This window comes from Coregonus lavaretus, assembly GCF_964263955.1.
Source record: "Coregonus lavaretus genome assembly, chromosome: 16".
NCBI classification, from domain to species: Eukaryota; Metazoa; Chordata; class Actinopteri; order Salmoniformes; family Salmonidae; genus Coregonus; species Coregonus lavaretus.
The window spans coordinates 29748047-29769422 of record NC_140003.1 but is presented as its reverse complement, the minus strand read 5'-3'; the positions used below and the strand labels follow the sequence as shown (position 1 = coordinate 29769422).

At 41.8% G+C, this 21376-nt stretch overlaps 1 protein-coding gene across 1 annotated transcript in view; it reads right to left on the bottom strand.

Annotated features, from left to right (window-relative positions):
• Window positions 1–21376, bottom strand: part of LOC311144076 (5-hydroxytryptamine receptor 2A-like) — a gene marked incomplete at both ends in the record, with an annotated part of 42436 nt that overhangs the window by 7436 nt on the left and 13624 nt on the right. The window contains one exon of the mRNA XM_084180030.1: window positions 6786–6986. Coding sequence (XP_084036156.1) covers window positions 6786–6986 — 201 coding nt within the window. The remainder of the gene's footprint in view (window positions 1–6785; window positions 6987–21376) is intronic.

Here is a 21376-nt window from a genome sequence, read left to right as displayed (position 1 = left end):
TTTTACCATGAGGCCAATGGTGACTTTAGAACAGTTACATACTGTAGTTTAATGGCTGTGATAGGAGAAAACTGAGGATGGATCAACAACATTGTAGTTACTCCACAATAGTAACCTAAATGACAGAGTGAAAAGAAGGAAGCCTGTACAGAATAAAACTATTCCAAAACATGCATTCTGTTTGAAACAAGGCACTAAAGTAATACTGCAAAAATTGTGGCAAAGCAATTAACCTTTTCAATACAAAGTGTTATGTTTGGGGCAAATTTTCAAGCATAGTGGTGGCTGCATCATGCCATGGGTATGCTTGTAATCATTAAGGACTGGGGAGTTTTTCAGGATAAAAAAGAAACGGAATGTAGCTAAGCACTGGCAAAATCCCAGAGGAAAACCTGGTTCAGTCTGCTTTCCACCAGACACTGGGAGATTAATTCACCTTTCAGCAGGACAATAACCTAAAACACAAGGTCAAATCTACACTGGAGTTCTTACCACAAAGACAGTGAATGTTTCTGAGTGCTGAGTTACAGTTTTGACTTAAATCTGCTTGAAAATCTATGGCAAGACCTGAAAATGGTTGTCTAGCAATGATCAACAACCAATTTGATAGAGCTTTAAGAATTTTGAAAAGAATAATGGGCAAATGTTGCACAATCCAGGTGTGGAAAGCTCTTAGAGACTTACCCAGAAAGACTCACAGCTGAATCGCTGCCAATGGTGCTTTTATTAATACCTGTTTTACTTTTCTATTATTTCTCTATTTTCTTTCTCTCTGCATTGTTGGGAAGGGCCCGTAAGTAAGCATTTCACTGTTACTCCACACCTGTTGTTTTGCGATGCATGTGATGAATAACATTTTATTTGAAGTCTGACAGGCAGTTGTCATGATGAGAGCTGATCGACCCTCTAATATTCTCATGTCAATAATTTTTGGTTAAACAAATTTACATCTGGTTATTTGGACCCTAAAAGTTGGTTGATGAAACAACTACAGCAGGGCATGTCTCATTTTAGCTGCAGCTTTAGCTTCGCGACAGAAATACTTGGGTGTGCCGACTTCACTTAACAGAAATGACTCGTACTGTTCTGTGCTAAGTCTAACGCCTTGATGTACCAGGCTGCATTAGTGGCTCATTATTTCATTTTCATGCTAGGCCATTGACTTGATCAGCTGGATATCAACTAGGCCATTAAGTCCTGATTGTTCAGTCGCCTTGACTCTTACATAAAAATATTTTGACCTTGAAACTTAAATTACAGCTGTTTAAGAGTCATTCTCCTTCTTTCATTCCCTCGTTCACTGCCTCCCTCCCTCCTCCAGCGGTACAATGTGGGGGTGTTTGACAAAGACTAGTTTCTAAATATTTTTTCTATAAAGATCTCAGAAATTCAGTATAACTACTTAACATTTCCTGTCTCCTTATGCAAGGAATTAAAACAGTTTTCATGGGCACACACATCTAAAATAATGTATGCGATTGCAAATACGAATGCTTCTAACCGAAAGAGTCACCTTACCTTGATACTTAAAACCTAAATCGATACTGTCATGAACGTGGTTCTTCAATAATTATGCATAATACTTGTTGGATGTGCATTTGGTGTCGAGCTGTTAAATTACACCGTGGTGCTTCACCACACATAATCTGATTCAGGAAGGAATTTTCGGAATGATAGTGTTGATAAAACAAGTTTACTGGAGAACGGAGACCAAGTAGAGACTTTTGGACAAGGTGGATAATTGTATAATATAAGGCAGTTTATTCAGAGGTAAAGATATCTGGAATCGCGTGCACGGACCCGTTCGTCAATCTCGTAGGGAGATATCTGAGAGAGCCCCGAAACATTGTGTGCTGACATTTTATACAATAAAATGAAGTAGGTTGATTCTAGTAGTTCTGATCTTCTGATTGGTCCTGATGAGTTGGGCGAGGTCCCCTCCAGGTTAGTATCACTGTTGCATTGGCTCTGAGTCGGGTTCTCTGTCTTCAGATGTTCAGCCTAAGAGAAGGGGATTTTTGTGTGTGTGTGTGTGTGTGTGTGTGTATGTGTGTGTGTGTGTGTGTGTGTGTGTGTGTGTGTGTGTGTGTGTGTGTGTGTGTGTGTGTGTGTGTGTGTGTGTGTGTGTGTGGGGGGGTGTGTGTGTGTGTGTCCTCAGAGCAAGAACTCGTGAGTTGGAAGAACTGAGAGACCTATGGCGTGGGTGTTGTCCTTAGCCACCTGCTGATAAGGCTGACAAGATAGGACTCTTTTGTGCATTGTATTGAATACAAAGGCCCAACACAAAATGGGTCATGCACAAGATTTTAGTCAGACCAAGCTATAACATTATATATTTACTACGACAATAGTCAAGTGACAACAGCTGTTGTGATAGTGCATGCGATGCAACCACACTGGAAAAAACATTTTTGCGAGGAATGTCCAGAATATTTTGTATCATTCGTTACACCAGTGAAGCCTGGATCCACGTTGGATCTAATATCCCTAGCGAATTGAAGTTGATAATCTGTTGTTGTCTGCTTGATTTCAGAAGTAGTGCGTGGGTAACCCCCCGCCCAAAAAAAATGTGTTTTGCCATATAACAACCTACACTGTATGTGTCATGATAATTGCGTTGTTTGCTGTTAATTCATATATCTCGTGATATATAGGCCTAAAGGCCGAGACAATAAGAAGACAGTGGCAGAATAAATTCAACCACACCTTTGTTTTATCACAAAACCGGATAGCAACCTCTGTCCGTTGAAGTCCACGACGCATATTGCATGTAACAGAAAGTTACATAACCTACAGCATGGTTAAGCAAGTTAATGTTTCCGACATTTTTGGACCACTAAACAACTATTGATTTAGAACCACAGAGAGTTACTGCAAGTTGCAAAGAAAACAGGAGCTGCCTCCACTATTCCAGCACCATTTCAACTTCAACATTATCAAATCACCTCTGCTTAGTCTAATACACTGACAACTAAAAGATAACAAAAACAATTTAGTCCAATCAACATAAGCTAAATATGATGTGGCTGTCCATGGTTCTGATTTCTGTGTGTGCGTGCACGTTCGTGCACGTTCGTGCAAGTAGAAAACACGTTGACTCACCCTACTTGTAGAGAAACGCCAATGCCATCCTCTTCTCTTTCATGTTGATGAAATGGTCTATCACTCTGTCATACAGTACACACTTTTATTTTGTGTTGTCCTAGGCTACCTGGCTAAAATGCTTGCTCGCTAACCTAACTTCCATTCATGGGCAACGTTAGCTATTAACATTAGCCTTCTACATCTAGCTACTGTACATATTGAACTTCCATCCTCTCAGGCCAGGGGCACAACAATGTATGACTTAATGGTTGGATCAGAATCGCTGTTATAATCATTGGCCAGTACGGAGAATGAAGTAAAACCACAAGTCCAAATCCCTATCTCCATCCATGGCTAATTTAGGAAAGGGCCAATTTTAGCAACTGGAGGACAACAACACAAGGAGATGAAAAAATTCAAGTTGTTTCTGTTAATGACATATTCTCTCAAAGCGATTTGATAGGAGAGACAACTTTTTCTTTGTTGCCAAGACCATTCATAGTTGAGCTCGCTCAGTTTAGCTCAACGCTGATTTTTATACTTTTTTTGGTAAAGGGAGGCCAAATGCTCGCTGGCTTCCCTTGTATTCAATGCTACGGTGGCAAGGAAAATTATGAAACACAGAGATTATTTGATGGTTTTCTATTTATATTTTTGGTAATTTTGGGGGGGAAATATAAATTATTTGATGGTTTCTTTTTTTTTTTTTTGATTTTTTTGGGGAAGCCTGGCTTCCCTTGGTGACCTTGAATACACATCACTGCTTGATTTACAGCAGGGTCTTGTTAGAGTTAACAGAGAAAGCATCAAGATAATGAGTTCGGATTGGACACAGAGTCTACTGTGCGCGATTGTGTAGGATAGACTATCTTGCGCAACACCCAACGGTATTCCTAATAATTATTCTGGATATAGTGACAACAACTTACATAGCCTAGTGGGCTTTTTCACAATATAATCGGGTAATGAAATAACATGACAAATACATTTGTTTCCATGTTACAACTGAAATGTTAAACGAGACAAGCATTTCTGTATAGAACTTTGTGACATCTGCTGATGTAAAAAGGTTTTATGAATACATTTGATTAAAATATGATTGACTACTTGGATTAGAATTTGGAGCTCAGAAATTCAAGTACTGAAATAGGCCTACCTTGAAAATCTGACATTTCCTCAATTTGGTACTTGAAAGTCCTTGTCATTATTGTGGCCAATTTATAAGTTATCCTGCTCCCATATAATTATACAGTGGGGAAAGAAAGTATTTAGTCAGCCACCAATTGTGCAAGTTCTCCCACTTAAAAAGATGAGAGAGGCCTGTAATTTTCATCATAGGTACACGTCAACTATGACAGACAAAATGAGAATTTTTTTTCTCCAGAAAATCACATTGTAGGATTTTTAATGAATTTATTTGCAAATTATGGTGGAAAATAAGTATTTGGTCAATAACAAAAGTTTCTCAATACTTTGTTATATACCCTTTGTTGGCAATGACACAGGACAAACGTTTTCTGTAAGTCTTCACAAGGTTTTCACACACTGTTGCTGGTATTTTGGCCCATTTCTCCATGCAGATCTCCTCTAGAGCAGTGATGTTTTGGGGCTGTCGCTGGGCAACACAGACTTTCAACTCCCTCCAAAGATTTTCTATGGGGTTGAGATCTGGAGACTGGCTAGGCCACTCCAGGACCTTGAAATGCTTCTTACGAAGCCACTCCTTCGTTGCCCGGGCGGTGTGTTTGGGATCATTGTCATGCTGAAAGACCCAGCCACGTTTCATCTTCAATGCCCTTGCTGATGGAAGGAGGTTTTCACTCAAAATCTCACGATACATGGCCCCATTCATTCTTTCCTTTAAACGGATCAGTCGTCCTGGTCCCTTTGCAGAAAAACAGCCCCAAAGCATGATGTTTCCACCCCATGCTTCACAGTAGGTATGGTGTTCTTTGGATGCAACTCAGCATTCTTTGTCCTCCAAACACGACGAGTTGAGTTTTTACCAAAAAGTTATATTTTGGTTTCATCTGACCATATGACATTCTCCCAATCCTCTTCTGGATCATCCAAATGCACTCTAGCAAACTTCAGACGGGCCTGGACATGTACTGGCTTAAGCAGGGGGACACGTCTGGCACTGCAGGATTTGAGTCCCTGGCGGCGTAGTGTGTTACTGATGGTAGGCTTTGTTACTTTGGTCCCAGCTCTCTGCAGGTCATTCACTAGGTCCCCCCGTGTGGTTCTGGCATTTTTGCTCACCGTTCTTGTGATCATTTTGACCCCACGGGGTGAGATCTTGCGTGGAGCCCCAGATCGAGGGAGATTATCAGTGGTCTTGTATGTCTTCCATTTCCTAATAATTGCTCCCACAGTTGATTTCTTCAAACCAAGCTGCTTACCTATTGCAGATTCAGTATTCCCAGCCTGGTGCAGGTCTACAATTTTGTTTCTGGTGTCCTTTGACAGCTCTTTGGTCTTGGCCATAGTGGAGTTTGGAGTGTGACTGTTTGAGGTTGTGGACAGGTGTCTTTTATACTGATAACAAGTTTAAACAGGTGCTATTAATACAGGTAATGAGTGGAGGACAGAGGAGCCTCTTAAAGAAGAAGTTACAGGTCTGTGAGAGCCTGAAATCTTGCTTGTTGGTAGGTGACCAAATACTTATTTTCCACCATAGTTTGCAAATAAATTCATAAAAAATCCTACAATGTGATTTTCTGGAGAACAAAATTCTCAATTTGTCTGTCATAGTTGACGTGTACCTATGATGAAAATTACAGGCCTCTCTCATCTTTTTAAGTGGGAGAACTTGCACAATTTGTGGCTGACTAAATACATTTTTTCCCCACTGTACATTATTTCATTTTTTATCCGTTTTTGTGAGAGATGTGGCCACTTTCGTTTGTGTCCGCAGCTTCAATTGAAGAGTGTTGCGCAACTCTGTTGCGTTAAAACCACATGCGGTTATTATGACGACAACATCTAATGTTGGCTTCAACTTGGCTTTCCATACAAATCCTTCCATTAAAAAGGAACCTGGTTTTTGGTAACTTTCTCATGATAAAAACAGCGATAGTGAGATTCATGCTACCACTATTCATGGCTTTATTATGTGTGCCTGCGTCGGCCATATAGGCTACAGAAAAATCACCATGCAGCCAATCTATTTAGTCAGGCAATGTCCACATTATTCTCACATATTTTAGAATGGAGTAATAATTTGAAAATCAATGCATTGGCAAGGCCTAAAAAAGTAATTATTCTTAGTGGTAATGGCCTCCCTACTTTCTGGCCTTTTTGGCCTAAATGCATTATTCTTAAAGTAGTAATGGGGGGTGTTTATAAATTATATAATTGTATAACATTGAGGTCTGTGAAAATTACAATTAAGTGCTTGAAAAAGTCCCTGAATTTGACTTGCCAATGTCTGTATGGATAGTCCTACGCCTATGTTGTTGTATAGGTGGAGTTATGGGGCAATTAGCAAATATTCACTTTTATTCCTCTAAGTACACAAAATCTTTTTTTTATTTTTGTTTCAAACCATTTTGAAAGGTTTATCCCAATGTCACCCATTGGCCCCATTATTTATAGAAAGACCCACATGCTCTCTCTTCCTCTCTCTCTCTTCCATCTCTTTCCCTCTCTCTCTAAAGCAAGAGGGCGGCATATACTTGTGCAGTCTTCCAGTCTCTTACCCACAGAGATGGTCCAGACAGCCATGATCTTGAGGCGGGCCTTGGTTCGGGAGTTGAAGCGGCTGTGGTGGAGGGGGTTCCTGATGGCGATGTAGCGGTCCAGAGAGATGGCACACAGGTGCATGATGGAGGCTGTGGAGAACAGCACGTCCAGGTAGATCCAGACAGGGCACAGGTCCGAAGGCAGGGGCCACCAGTGGTCTGTAGGGGAGACACAGGGAAAACGCAATGAACTCTGGGAAATGTTTTTTTGCGGAGGTACCTTTTTTTTTACAGAGGGAATTAAATACCAATTACAGTAAGCCTGTCTTGTAATGGGAATACCAGTTACAGTAAGCCTGTCTTGTAATGGGAATACCAGTTACACGATATATGTGAGACTTTTAGCACCTACCACATTTGTTTTTATGGAATTGGTGTTGGTTGTAAAACGCATTTGCAGAGACAGTGAAGTTTTTACAGAGTTGTTGGGTAGTAATAGCCACTAAAAAGCTTCTTATGAGGTGACCAAAACACATAAAATAGAATGACTCAGATGCGTGGAACACCTCCAAACCCTCTAAAACATAGTTTGTGTCTGAGGTTCACACACAGCGCAAATCAGCCTTTCTCAGAATGTGCAAGGTAGTTTAGAGAGGCCCCTGTGCCCCATATTTTGAGAACCTGTAGCTACATCCCCCATACAGACAGGACTAAATACAACCTCCAAATGAAAATAATGCACAGTAAAAGTGCAGAATAAAGACCGGGCAGTAGAATTGGATAGTCTGATGCATGTTCCTAATGCTGAGTTGGGACACATCCCCACACCAGGCCAACACAAATACACTGCCTGGATAATAAGCTGGAGATAGGGAATGTCACTGTTGGCATCCACAGTCAGACGTGGCAGTTACACTGTTTCTCCATTCTCCAATTTATCCTCCTCTATTTCTCTCTCTCTGTTGGGAGGTCACAGACTCCCTCTCTCCTGAAGGAGAGCCTTACGTAAAGCCTGTTTATTTGGACTCTTTGACTGATCGTCACAGACTGACAGCCCTATATCTCTCTCTTTCTCTTCCTTCCTCTCTATCTCTGTCTTTCTCTTCCTTTTCTCTCTCTTCCTCTCTCTCTCTCTCTCTCTCTCTCTCTCTCTCTTTCTCTCCCTAGCTATCTGTCCATCACACTTCATCACTCTTTCTCACTTCTCTCTTTCCTCTCCCATGGAGGTGGAAAAGGATTAGACCTCCAGCAATGCTAATGCCTCTTTCTACGTCTTTTTTTATCAGCAACTCTCTCTCACCTCTCTCTCTCTCTTTCTTTCTCTCTCCCTCTCTCTCCCTCTCCCTCTCTTACCTCTCTCTCTCACCTCTCTGAGGTGGAAAGTCATTAGACCTCAAGCCGTCCCAGCATGCATTTCTCTGTGGTATAAGATATTTTGGTCTGCCGTAATGGATGGAGGGAAGGGGGAAGAAAATGGACCCAGTCTATGTTAGGATCTTATAATGATGATGATGTGCCACCTGTGGCCTGTATAGTGTAGTACATTCCCTTATGCCGGGCATAAACTACACGTTTTTGCCGTCCCAGACAAATTTTCATGATCGGGGTGAAATCCTATGAATTCGGGCTAAGATCAGTACGTCGGGACTCGCGTAGTTTGAGCGGGTCAAGGACGAACCGATGATGGCTGTTCCGTTCTCCAGACCCCTGTCAGATGTCCTGTGTGCATCTTGTAGTATGAGCAGTGCTGCAACGTGATTGTGCAAGGACTGCTGCCAATAGCCAATGAGCACTCAGTATGTGAGACCAAAACAATGACGGCGAAGAGGAAAGCAACAAAAACACGCACCGTGTGGACCGAGTTGATGGAAGACAGATTGGTCAAGCTGTGGAGAGAAATCCGGTGCCCCAGATTTTGCTCTTTTTAGACCATTCCATTGGTCCTTAAGTGAAATCTCGTCCCACCCGGGGCACCGGGCCATGCAAAACGAACTCCACCAATAGTACATCTGTGTCCTACCATGACAGAAACCAAAAATATAATTTCATATTATCATGATTATTTTATACATATTCTGCACCTCTGTCTCTTTTTTTATGTTTCTGCACATAATAATGTGTACACTAATAAAGCAGCTTACTGTTTGCGTGTCTGCATTTTTTTCCTACAACAACCGAGAAACACAAGGCAGGATCAACTAGGGAATCATCGTGTCATGTGAGCACCCACGTACTGGGGTTGTGGATGGACGGAATGAAAGATTTGGGAAAATGCGAGCAAGTTAAGATTTTAGAAGTTGTGTAGTGTATGCCCAGCATTAGTCTCTAAGCAGAGCCTGCCTGAGTTAGCTCCATCCCACCCTGTAGGATTTAGCCTAAATGAGTCTTTCTGTCCTGCAGCCAGAGAAGCAGAGAGCCTAATGATGCTGGTCTAAGGCCAGGCAGAGCAGCCACAGTGAATTACCCTTCAATGCTTTTCGCTGAGTGACCAATAACCCCAGTGAAAAGAAGTCTGCTGAAAAGGGACCTATTTTCACTCCTTCTTTTCAAAAAGTCAAAAGCACTTGACACTGAAGCATTTCACAGGTCCGGCAGAGAAGTGCACACGCTCGTCTGAACACCCTAAGAAAGAGGACAAGTCGGGTTAAGTTATCATTTTTTATGCTTGTCCGCCTGTTGTACCCAAAGGGGTAAAAGCGGGAAACAAAACAATATTGACTGACGGAAGCAGAGCAGAGACTTCAGAGGCAGGGAATCCAGGGAAGCAGACTTTATCCACAAGGGAGGCTGTATATTTTCATACAGATATTGGCAGGGGCATCAATCTGGGCACTGGAGATAAATGAAATAGCTTTTCTCCTCAAACTCGCTGACAGCTTCAGGCTTGCTTGCCTTACGCCTGACGAAAGCTGGATTTGTGTTTCCTACCAAACAGAGAGCAGGGTGGAGGGAGAGATAGAGGGAGAGAGTGGTAGAGAAAGGGAAAGAGGACGAGTAAAAGATAAAGTGAGAGGAGAGGGGCATAGATGGAGAGAAAACAGAGAGATGGAGAGCTAGAGACCTGCATGACCACAAAGTGTATACACCAAGTCTTTCATCAACGACTCAGACATAAAGAGTCTCTCCAGAGACCGCTAAAGGATTTGTTCTGTTATGTGGACCCAACCAGCATAGAGAAATCTGAACAGGGTTTTTCTCTCTAACCCTGTCTAATTTACTTCCTCAAGGCTGCCATACTGTATGTCAGTGGTGAATTGTAAATAGTGTATTTCTAACGTGTTTCTCTCTAATCTCTCTTTCTCTCTCTCCCTTTCTCCCCCTCCTCCTCCTCTCTCTCTCTACCTCTCTAGGTCTACATCAAAGAAATTCTATAAGGTGCTCCTCACACTCATTACCATACAGAATGAGTCTGACTTTATAAAGCCTAAATCTCTCCACGAACACGTGAAATAAACTAATTGACATGAAAGCTCACAGAACTCTACTCCACCAGGGCCAATACAATGGGGTAAAAACCTTGACACAATGACAGGTTATTCCAACATAATGTCTGTGTTCTGACAAAACCAATCCTGTATATTAGCTGGAAGATTGTGATTCTTATTCAGAACAGCAGGAGGCCTGCTCCTTTTGAGAAGATTACATTCACAGTTATTACATTCTGTTCAGAACCTAGAAACACACCCAGACCATGTGAATGTACAAAATAGAGGAGTGTTGTCAAACAATTTGTTTTGCTTTGGGGATGGTTGTGTGTTTTTTTTATTGGGCACAGGGTAGTGTGTTTTTTCCCTGGTTTACATTTGCTCTTCTGCTCTTATTTTCCCTATAAACAATGGCTTGACTTACTTTTGATATTACCCTAATAAAGTTTAGAAACATTTGTGAAGGTTTGGTATGGTGTGGCTATTATTAAGCTTTAGCTACTGCAGGCCTTTGATATGAAGGCAGTACGCCCCGACGCTCCAACTGACTCCGACAGTTGAACTTGAGGTGAGGAAGATTGTTTCAGGCCTACCAGAGTTACTCCTATAATCTAACAATATAATGCTTATCTTTATATATACAAATATTCTGATAGAAAATTAACAAATTAGCATCCTTCTGTACTTCTATATCTGTATAGCAGACACAGTAGCCATCTGCCATAAAGAAATGCATGTCGGTGTTGTAGCATGCCATCGGCATATTTCTATCTCTCTGGGGTTTGGCCTAAGCTTCTCTTCCTTTATATAGGCTATATATATTTATTCAAATGTAATATCATACAGTGGACACCTAAGCTTATAGGCCTATGCATGCAATGCCCTGATACATGTAGTGCTCAAATCTCTGACAACTGAACCGTGGGTGGACAATTATTGTTTTAGGAAAGTAGCCTTAAAACCAATAAAAAAATAGGCTATAAAGGTTTGCATATGCTACACATCGAAACACAAGGAATGGTGTTTTTGTAATTTGTTATATGCTGTTTTTAAGGACACGTAAATGTGGCTCACTTGGCCAATATCCCTCATTTATTGATGGTGCTGGCTGCGCCAGGTCTGATCTGAATACATATGGGTGTCCGGTAAATTTCTCAAATGTCTGGTACATTAAAATCTTCCTTGTCATGTTGTCCGGTGCTAAATTTTCCTAAAGGAAACTCTGAAATGGCATATTGTTTTTATGAAGATTTTAGAATATTCGCATGAAAATCTGTCGCGAATTGGATGGAAACCTACCTAGTCAAGTGTAATTTTGATTATGCCTGCACATCATGGTTCACCAGCAGCCCCAAACATCTAAAGAATAAGCTACCAGCCAAACAAGCTTGTAAGAATTGTACTTAAACTCCCCCCTCATACTCATCTGGAGGTTGAGCATTTTTTCGTCTCTATCTCTGTAATGTGTCTGTATCAATGTAATTGTATATGTACAGTGCATTCGGAAAGTATTCAGACGTTGACTTTTTCCACATTTTGTTACGTTACAGCCTTATTCTAAAATGTATATAAAAAACGTTACAAAATAATCCATCTACACACAATACTCCATAATGACAAAGCGAAAACAGGCTTTTAGAAATGTTTGCAAATGTATTAAAAATAAAAAACATATACCTTATTTACATACAGTATTCAGACCCTTTGCTATGAGACTCAGAATTGGGCTGAGGTGCGTCCTGTTTCCATTGATCATCCTTGAGATGTTTCTACAGCTTAATTTGAGTCCACCTGTGGTAAATTCAATTGATTGGACATGATTTGGAAAGGCACACACCTATCTATATAAGGTCCCACATTTGACAGTGCATGCCAGAGCAAAAACCAAGCCATGAGGTCGAAGGAATTGTCAGTAGAGCTCGGAGACAGGATTGTGCTAAGGCATAGATCTGGGGAAGGGTACCAAAACATTTCTGCAGCATTGAAGGTCCCCAAGAACACAGTAGCCTCCATCATTCTTAAATGGAAGAAGTTTGGATCCACCAAGACTCTTCCTAGAGTTGGCCACCCGGCCAAACTGAGCAATCGGGAGAGAAGGGCCTTGGTCAGGGAGGTGACCAAGAACCCGATGGTCACTCTGACAGAGCTCCAGAGTTCCTCTGTGGAGATGGGAGAACCTTCCAGAAGGACAACCATCTCTGCAGCGCTCTACCAATCAGGCCTTTATGGTAGAGTGGCCAGACGGAAGCCACTCCTCAGTAAAAGGCACATGACAGCCCGCTTGGAGTTTGCCAAAGGCACCTGAAGGACTCTCAGACCATGCCAAGTTAGTTTTGCTTAAATTCAACATCTCAGACCATGCCAAGCGTCACGTTCGGAGGAAACCTGGCACCATCCCTACGGTGAAGCATGGTGGTGGCAGAATCAATCTGTGGGGATGTTTTTCAGTGGTAGGGACTGTGAGACTAGTCAGGATCGAGGGAAAGATGAACGGAGCAAAGTACAGAGAGATCCTTGATGAAAACCTGCTCCAGAGCTCTCAGGACCTCAGACTGGGGCGAAGGTTCACCTTCCAACACGACAACAACCCTAAGCACACAGCCAAGACAACGCAGGGGTGGCTTCGGGACAAGTCTCTGAATGTCCTTGAGTGGCCCAGCCAGAGCCCGTTCTTGAACCCGATCGAACATCTCTGGAGAGCCTTGAAAATAGCTGTGCTGCGATGCTCCCCATCCAACCTGACAGTGTTTGAGAGGATCTGCAGAGAAGAATGGGAGAAACTTCCCAAATACATGTGTGTCAAGCTTGTAGCGTCATACCCAAGAAGGCTCGAGGCTGTAATCGCTGCCAAAGGTGCTTCAACAAAGTACTGAGTAAAGGGTCTGAGTACTTATGTAAATGTGATATTTCAGTTATTTTATATGTAATAAATTAGCAAAAATGTCTAAAAACCTGTTTTTGCTTTGTCATTATGGGGTATTGTGTGTAGATTGATGAGGGGAAACAATTTTTATAATCAGTTTTAGAATAAGGTTGTAACTTAACAAAATGTGGAGAAAGTCAATGGGTATGAATACTTTCCAAATGCACTGTATCATCTCATTATCAGCTGGTAACTTTGTTATTGTGACAAAATTTGCTTCAGCATAGCCTATAGGCTACAGTAATAATAGGCCTAATATATACAGTATGAATGAACGTCTAATTTACACATCTCCATCTTTCTTCACTGGTCCCTTTTGCAGGTTCAGTATTATGGCTAGTGCTATCGGCTTTCGGGGGTCACCTATTTATTTTTTAATTGTAAAGATCATAATTTTTTAATTGCAGCTGCAGAATTTTTTAACCGCATCATCTTCGAATGCTGTTGCTTTAAATCAGTGCGCATGTGGGCACACACTGGGCACAGACATCAGTTCAACGTTTAGTTTTGATTTACATTTTGTTGAGTTTTCAACTAACGCGAATTCAACGCAAAATGCCTTTAAGTTGATGACTTTTTGCAAATCCAATCACTTTTCCATGTTTATTCAAGATTTTGGGGTTTGAAATGACATGGAAACACCATTGATTCAACCAGTTTTTGCCCAGTGAGGAGCAGCTATGCCCAGTGGGAAGTACCATCCCCAGAAAGTTGTGGGAAGGTTGTATGCAAAATAACCATAGAACAACCACACTCTCAACAAGCTCTAAGAAACATATGGTTCTCAGAACGTTATGTGCGAGCTGGGTAATCGCTTTAGGAAAAAGTTTGGAAAACCAATTCTCCTACTATGGCTCCTGTAAAAACCTAAGTCTGTTTCTGTATATGTCTCTCTTGTTGTCTTTCTCGATTGAATTGTTTAATTTCAAATGCTTTATTGGCATGAGTGCAAGATACAATTTTGTTGTTGAATTTAAGCAAAACTAACTTGGTTATAGAGTGATATGAGTATTGTAGAATGTACTAGAGAGAGTGAGAGTCACATACAGTTGAAGTCGGAAGTTTACATACACTTAGGTTGGAGTCATTAAAACTCATTTTTCAACCACTCCACGAATTTCTTGTTAACAAACTATAGTTTTGGCAAGTCGGTTAGGACATCTACTTAGTGCATGACACAAGTAATTTTTCCAACAATTGTTTACAGACAGATTATTTCACTTATAATTCACTGTATCACAATTCCAGTGGGTCAGAAGTTTACATACACTAAGTTGACTGGCCTTTAAACAGCTTGGAAAATTCCAGAAAATTATGTCATGGCTTTAGAAGCTTCTGATAGGCTAATCAACATCATTTGAGTCAATTGGAGGTGTACCTGTGGATGTATTTCAAGGCCTACCTTCAAACTCAGTGCCTCTTTGCTTGACATCATGGGAAAGTCAAAAGAAATCAGCCAAGACCTCAGAAAAAAAATTGTGGACGTCCACAAGTCTGGTTCATCCTTGGGAGCAATTTCCAAATGCCTGAAGGTACCACGTTCATCTGTACAAACAATAGTATGCAAGTATTAACACCATGGGACCACACAGCCGTCATACCGCTCAGGAAGGAGACGCGTTCTGTCTCCTAGAGATGAACGTACTTTGGTGCGAAAAGTGCAAATCAATCCCAGAACAACAGCAAAGGACCTTGTGAAGATGCTGGAGGAAACAGGTACAAAAGTATCTATATCCACAGTAAAACAAGTCCTATATCGACATAACCTGAAAGGCCGCCAGCAAGGAAGAAGCCACTGCTCCAAAACCGCCATAAAAAAGCCAGACTACGGTTTGCAACTGCACATGGGGACAAAGATCGTACTTTTTGGAGAAATGTCCTCTGGTCTGATGAAACAAAAATAGAACTGTTTGGCCATAATGACCATCGTTATGCTTGGAGGAAAAAGGGGGTCCTTGCAAGCCGAAGAACACCATCCCAACCGTGAAGAACGGGGGTGGCAGCATCATGCTGTGGAGGTGCTTTGCTGCAGGAGGGACTGGTGCACTATATACTAAATATGTAAAGGCAATGCTACCAAATACTAATAGAGGGTATGTAAACTTCTGACCCACTTTGAATGTGATGAAGGAAAAAAAACTGATATAAATAATTATCTCTACTATTATACTGACATTTCACATTCTTAAAATAATGTGGTGATCCTAACTGACCTAAGACAGGGTATTTTTACTAGGATTAAATGTCAGGAATTGTGAAAAACTGGCTAAGGTGTACAGTGGGGAGAACAAGTATTTGATACACTGCCGATTTTGCAGGTTTTCCTACTTACAAAACATGGTCTGTCATTTTTATCATAGGTACACTTCAACTGTGAGAGACGGAATCAACTGTGAGAAAATCACATTGTATGATTTTTAAGTAATTAATTTGCATTTTATTGCATGACATACATATTTGATCACCTACCAACCAGTAAGAACTCCGGCTCTCACAGACCTGTTAGTTTTTCTTTAAGAAGCCCTCCTGTTCTCCAATCATTACCTGTATTAACTGCACCTGTTTGAACTCGTTACCTGTATAAAAGACACCTGTCCACACACTCAATCAAACAGACTCCAACCTCTCCACAATGGCCAAGACCAGAGAGCTGTGTAAGGACATCAGGGATAAAATTGTAGACCTGCACAAGGCTGGGATGGGCTACAGGACAATAGGCAAGCAGCTTGGTGAGAAGGCAACAACTGTTAGCGCAATTATTAGAAAATGGAAGAAGTTCAAGATGACGGTCAATCACCCTCGGTCTGGGGCTCCATGCAAGATCTCACCTCGTGGGGCATCAATGATCATGAGGAAGGTGAGGGATCAGCCCAGAACTACACGGCAGGACCTGGTCAATGACCTGAAGAGAGCTGGGACCACAGTCTCAAAGAAAACCATTAGTAACAGACTACGCTGTCATGGATTAAAATCCTGCAGCGCACGCAAGGTCCCCCTGCTCAAGCCAGCGCATGTCCAGGCCCGTCTGAAATTTGCCAATGACCATCTGGATGATCCAGAGGAGGAATGGGAGAAGGTCATTTACATTTACATTTTAGTCATTTAGCAGACGCTCTTATCCAGAGCGACTTACATGAGCAATTAGGGTTAAGTGCCTTGCTCAAGGGCACAGACAGATTTTTCACCTAGTCGGCTCAGGATTTGAACCAGCGACCTTTCGGTTACTGGCACAACGCTCTTAACCACTAAGCTACCTGCCGCCCATCATGTGGTCTGATGAGACAAAAATAGAGCTTTTTGGTCTAAACTCCACTCGCCGTGTTTGGAGGAAGAAGAAGGATGAGTACAACCCCAAGAACACCATCCCAACCGTGAAGCATGGAGGTGGAAACATCATTCTTTGGGGATGCTTTTCTGCAAAGGGGACAGGACGACTGCACCGTATTGAGGGGAGGATGGATGGGGCCATGTATCGCGAGAGCTTGGCCAACAACCTCCTTCCCTCAGTAAGAGCATTGAAGATGGGTCGTGGCTGGGTCTTCCAGCATGACAACGACCTGAAACACACAGCCAGGGCAACTAAGGAGTGGCTCCGTAAGAAGCATCTCAAGGTCCTGGAGTGGCCTAGCCAGTCTCCAGACCTGAACCCAATAGAAAATCTTTGGAGGGAGCTGAAAGTCCGTATTGCCCAGCGACAGCCCCGAAACCTGAAGGATCTGGAGAAGGTCTGTATGGAGGAGTGGGCCAAAATCCCTGCTGCAGTGTGTGCAAACCTGGTCAAGACCTACAGGAAACGTATGATCTCTGTAATTGCAAACAAAGGTTTCTGTACCAAATATTAAGTTCTGCTTTTCTGATGTATCAAATACTTATGTCATGCAATAAAATGCAAATTAATTACTTAAAAATCATACAATGTGATTTTCTGGATTTATGTTTTAGATTCCGTCTCTCACAGTTGAAGTGTACCTATGATACAAATTACAGACCTCTACATGCTTTGTAAGTAGGAAAACCTGCAAAATCGGCAGTGTATCAAATACTTGTTCTCTCCACTGTATGTAAACTTCCGACTTCAACTGTACATAATTTCATAGCCCTGAGGCCACTGACCTTGACACGAACTCAAAGCAACAAAACAAGATAACCAATGAGAAAATCTAGGAAAGAATACAGTAGATAGGAGCAGACAGTTAGTTGTCTCTTTCTGTCTGTCCATGTCTGTCTGTCTGTCTCTATTTCTGTTGCTGTCTCTCAATGTGTCTGTTGCTCTGTCTCTCGCTCTGTCTCTAATTCTCTCATTTCCTCTGAGGCCTTTGACTTTTTTTGCAGTTTGGTGTTTCAGGTAACATCAGTAGTCTTCCTGGGTGTGCTGACTGGGCTTGAATCCCAGTTAATTTGGAAACATCAGATAAGCTTCACCACAATACCTGTATTTACAATCTGTACCCTCCCACATGTCAGAGAAATGTCAAAATAGAAGGAAAGATACCAGTCTTTCTACATTGTTTACACAATTCCACATAACGTTCAGAGAATGAAAGCTGACACGTACAGTCCATCTACCGTATGCCATACTATTTATGTAATAAAGTGTTCAGCATTCATTTTCACCCAACCAAAGACTATTTCTCAGTCATCAGTAATGCTGTCTGGTCCACAGGTTCATAGTTTGGATGACTGAGATTTCTGAAGGACTCATCTGAGAGTACAGTGCAGTATGTGTGACACCTCGCACAGTGAGGCTCATAGTTACAACGCTTGAGTCAATGGATGAGAGTCATGGCAACCCGCCATTTGGATTTATACTGGGGTTCACCATCACCCTGGTAACAGCATTTATGTCTGACGTGTTCCCAAATTGTCTATCACCGTGGATACAGTGTTCATTACTGATATCCTGTATTATTCTAGGATTCAATAGCAGTATTTTTTTGTGTTTGATACCAGGTTCTTAAAAGCCAATACTGACTGTGTGTGTGTGTGTGTGTGTTTGTCAGGAGGAGTGTTTGTGTGTGTGTGCGGTGCATGCGTGTGTACAATATATCATGGTTGATGCCCCCATTCCTGGTCTTGACATTGGTGAAAATAGGGTTTTATAACTAGTTAGAGGATGACTGGAAGCAGTCAGAGACTCCAAAAATAAACACACAGCAGTATAAATAAATACATCCCCCAATCCACTACCTCTGCCTCTAACTGCAGCATTTAAACAGTAAACCGCTGGTGGCCTCCCGTAGGTAGAATATGAAACATGGGGCATGTCTCAATAATACAGACGCATAAACAGTTGGTCAGAAACAAACTATCACATGTCCATGACTATGACATCATATACCAAAGAACCCCAAATGAGGGTAGTTATGTAGCTCAAATAACAGTGGGAGGATAAGCAAGAAAAGCTGTTCACCTCTCTTGATCTCTTTTTCTCTTTCTCGGTCTGTTTTCTAAATCTTTTTTCAAACTGCCCCTGTATCAGACACCTATACACTTAGTCAGCCTCCTCTTCTCTCTGTCTCTCTCTCCTCTCTTTCTCTCTCTCATCCCTCTCTTCTCTCTGTCTCGTCCCTCTCTAGTCCCGTTTATACCTGGTCGTAACATGTGTCCTTTGTCCTGATCTTGTCTGCATTCTTATTTTGCCCACATTTCCCAATATGTGTTTACACATGGTATTCAAATGTGTCTGTTATCCGTCCACTGTGTCTGCATTGTGAACAGATTTCCTGGTCCCTTATGAAAATTATTTCACAGCTATTCTTTCAAAATAATATTTATGTATTTATTGTAAAACATATATTGATGTTCTCAGTCAATGGTGCCACCTGTCAATGATTCTAGAGGGCGGAATAATGATGATATAAATGGTTTCTCTGTCCAGATCTGTCTACACTTGTAAGATATCCAGACACAATGTGTGTCTAACTACCTCCGGTGGTGGGCAGGATGATCTGATCACAATCAGATCACAATGTGTCTTTTGATTGTCTACACCTGTCTATAAATGTGGGCACAATCAGAATGTGGACAAGATCAGGACAAAGGATGCAAGTTAGAACCAGGTATAAACAGGGCTTCTGTCTCGTCCTTCTCTTCTCTGTCTCATCCCTCTGTCTCATCCCTCTGTCTCATCCCTCTGTCTCTGTCTCTGTCTCTTTCTCTCTTCTCTCTCGCTCAGATTTTTCTCTCCATTGATTGAAGCATCAGGAACATCTCTTGTCTTTCGCCCTCGAAACCAATTTGTTTATTTTCCTCTTGTATCTCTCTGTCTGTGAATGACCTGAGGGGTATACTACAAAGCAGGATCAATGAGTTAGCCAGCTAACTTTGATAAACAACCAGAAACGTACATACTGTATGTTTTTGGTTGTTGAGTTAAGTAGACCATGCCCATTTCAAGCTTACATCTTTCAAAAAAACAAAAAGTCATTTCAGAATATTTAGGCAAGTTAGCAGGCTAACTCCTTGATCCTGTATTGTGGTATACCCCTCTTTTGCCCTGCTATCACACATCTGGTTCTCTGAGAGCAGATAATGACATGGCTTTGTTTTGTGTTTGGTCGTGTCTGAGAGGAAGAGCAAACGCTCTTATCCAGAGTGACTTAAAAGAACCTTTCGGTTCCTGGCCCAACGATCTTACCTGCCTACCTGCCACCCTAATTATCATGCTGGCTGCTCTTTTGACTCTTTTTTTGCCACTGCTGGCTTGACCTGAAATCTCCCCTGTGTCAGGCACAGCACAAACCAAGTTTTCTCCCTAACCACAGAACCACTCATCTGGCTCTCTCGCTCTCTCGCTCTCTCGCTCTCTAGTCCATCACCCAGGGGATTAGGTCTATTTTTACCAAGGGGGTAATCTTCTTCTATAAAGACAGTCTAAAGAGCGAGGGTCAAATGATTTTAGGGGGTTATATGAAACACATTTCCCCTTAGTTCGGCATTAGTCATAACCCACTGGGCAAACAACTTTTAACCTAAATGAAATGTTTTGTTGATTTCACGTGAAAATCAACTAAAAGTAAATCAGAACTAGATGTTGAACTGATGTCTGTGCCCAGTGGGAAGACAATTATTTATTCTCTATGTCATGATCCAGGCAACACCAAGAAACTAGAGCGCACTTACTGCATTGTCAACAGAACACGGCATACCTGCCCGTCAAAAGGTTCTGACTGCAAAAACACAAACTCTGAAAAAGAGGTCTCTGTTTTTCTCTGTCATGCACCCCTCTGAGAGCGTAACAGTACATGAGCGGAAGCAAAGCAAAGCAAAGGAAAGCGATTAAATCCATGAAAGTGGTGTAGGTGGGAGACACAGACCAGGTATCAGGATCCTGACATAACCGAGAAGAGAGAGAGACAAATCAATAAAGAGATTAAGTAATTTCCTTATTTCCAGAGGGCAGTAGAGCTGAATGAGTGGCGAGGCTGAGGAAAGGTGCTGTCTTCCTGTCTAATAGGCCCACAGGACAGGACTGGAGGGTCTGGCTAACCTCCATTAAGACCACAACAGAGTACTCTGTTCTCATGAGCCCCCAGACGTTGCCTTTGGTGACTACTCAGCCCAGTTAAAAGTGTCTATAAAACAGAGTGATTGATTATAACTCAGTGGACCATGAAGGCCTTAATCTCGCAAGCCTTCTAAGAATGGCTGTCAGGTGAGACTATTCATGTTCATGTTCTACCCTACCTGGAATCAGAGCCCTGTGGTGCTGTCATCTGGTGTCACATCACCTAAAGGCAGACAATTAATAAACCCTCACATAATCTATAGCAATGGCAAGCTAATAAATTATTGGGTGACTCTGGACGCTGTTCAAGGGGTAAAACCTAATTTATATGCATTCATAAGAATCAAGATGTCTAATCCCCAACAACATGTAATGGACAGACAGGACTGTAATACAGTTGTTGTTCTCTCTGTAATGAAAATATTCTCTGTTTGCTCAGTCTTTTCATGTGCCAAATGAATCCAATTCACTGTGGGCAATTTAGCGACAAAGTAGCGACACAAGAAAATAATGACAAAGTATTTTGATGAGTTTCTGCTGGCATCACAACGTTTAATTAGTTATTTTGTCTGCTTATTAAAGGGGAACATCTAATACGCAGCAGAGGTCATACTTTTACTACACTCCTCATTTTCATGCAAATGAGGTCCCTACTTAGGGCTTAAAGCTCATTATAAAAGCAGACTTGTGACATTTACACATTTAGAACGGCACGGAGAGAGACTTGGGAAACAACAGACTGACTAACTCCAAT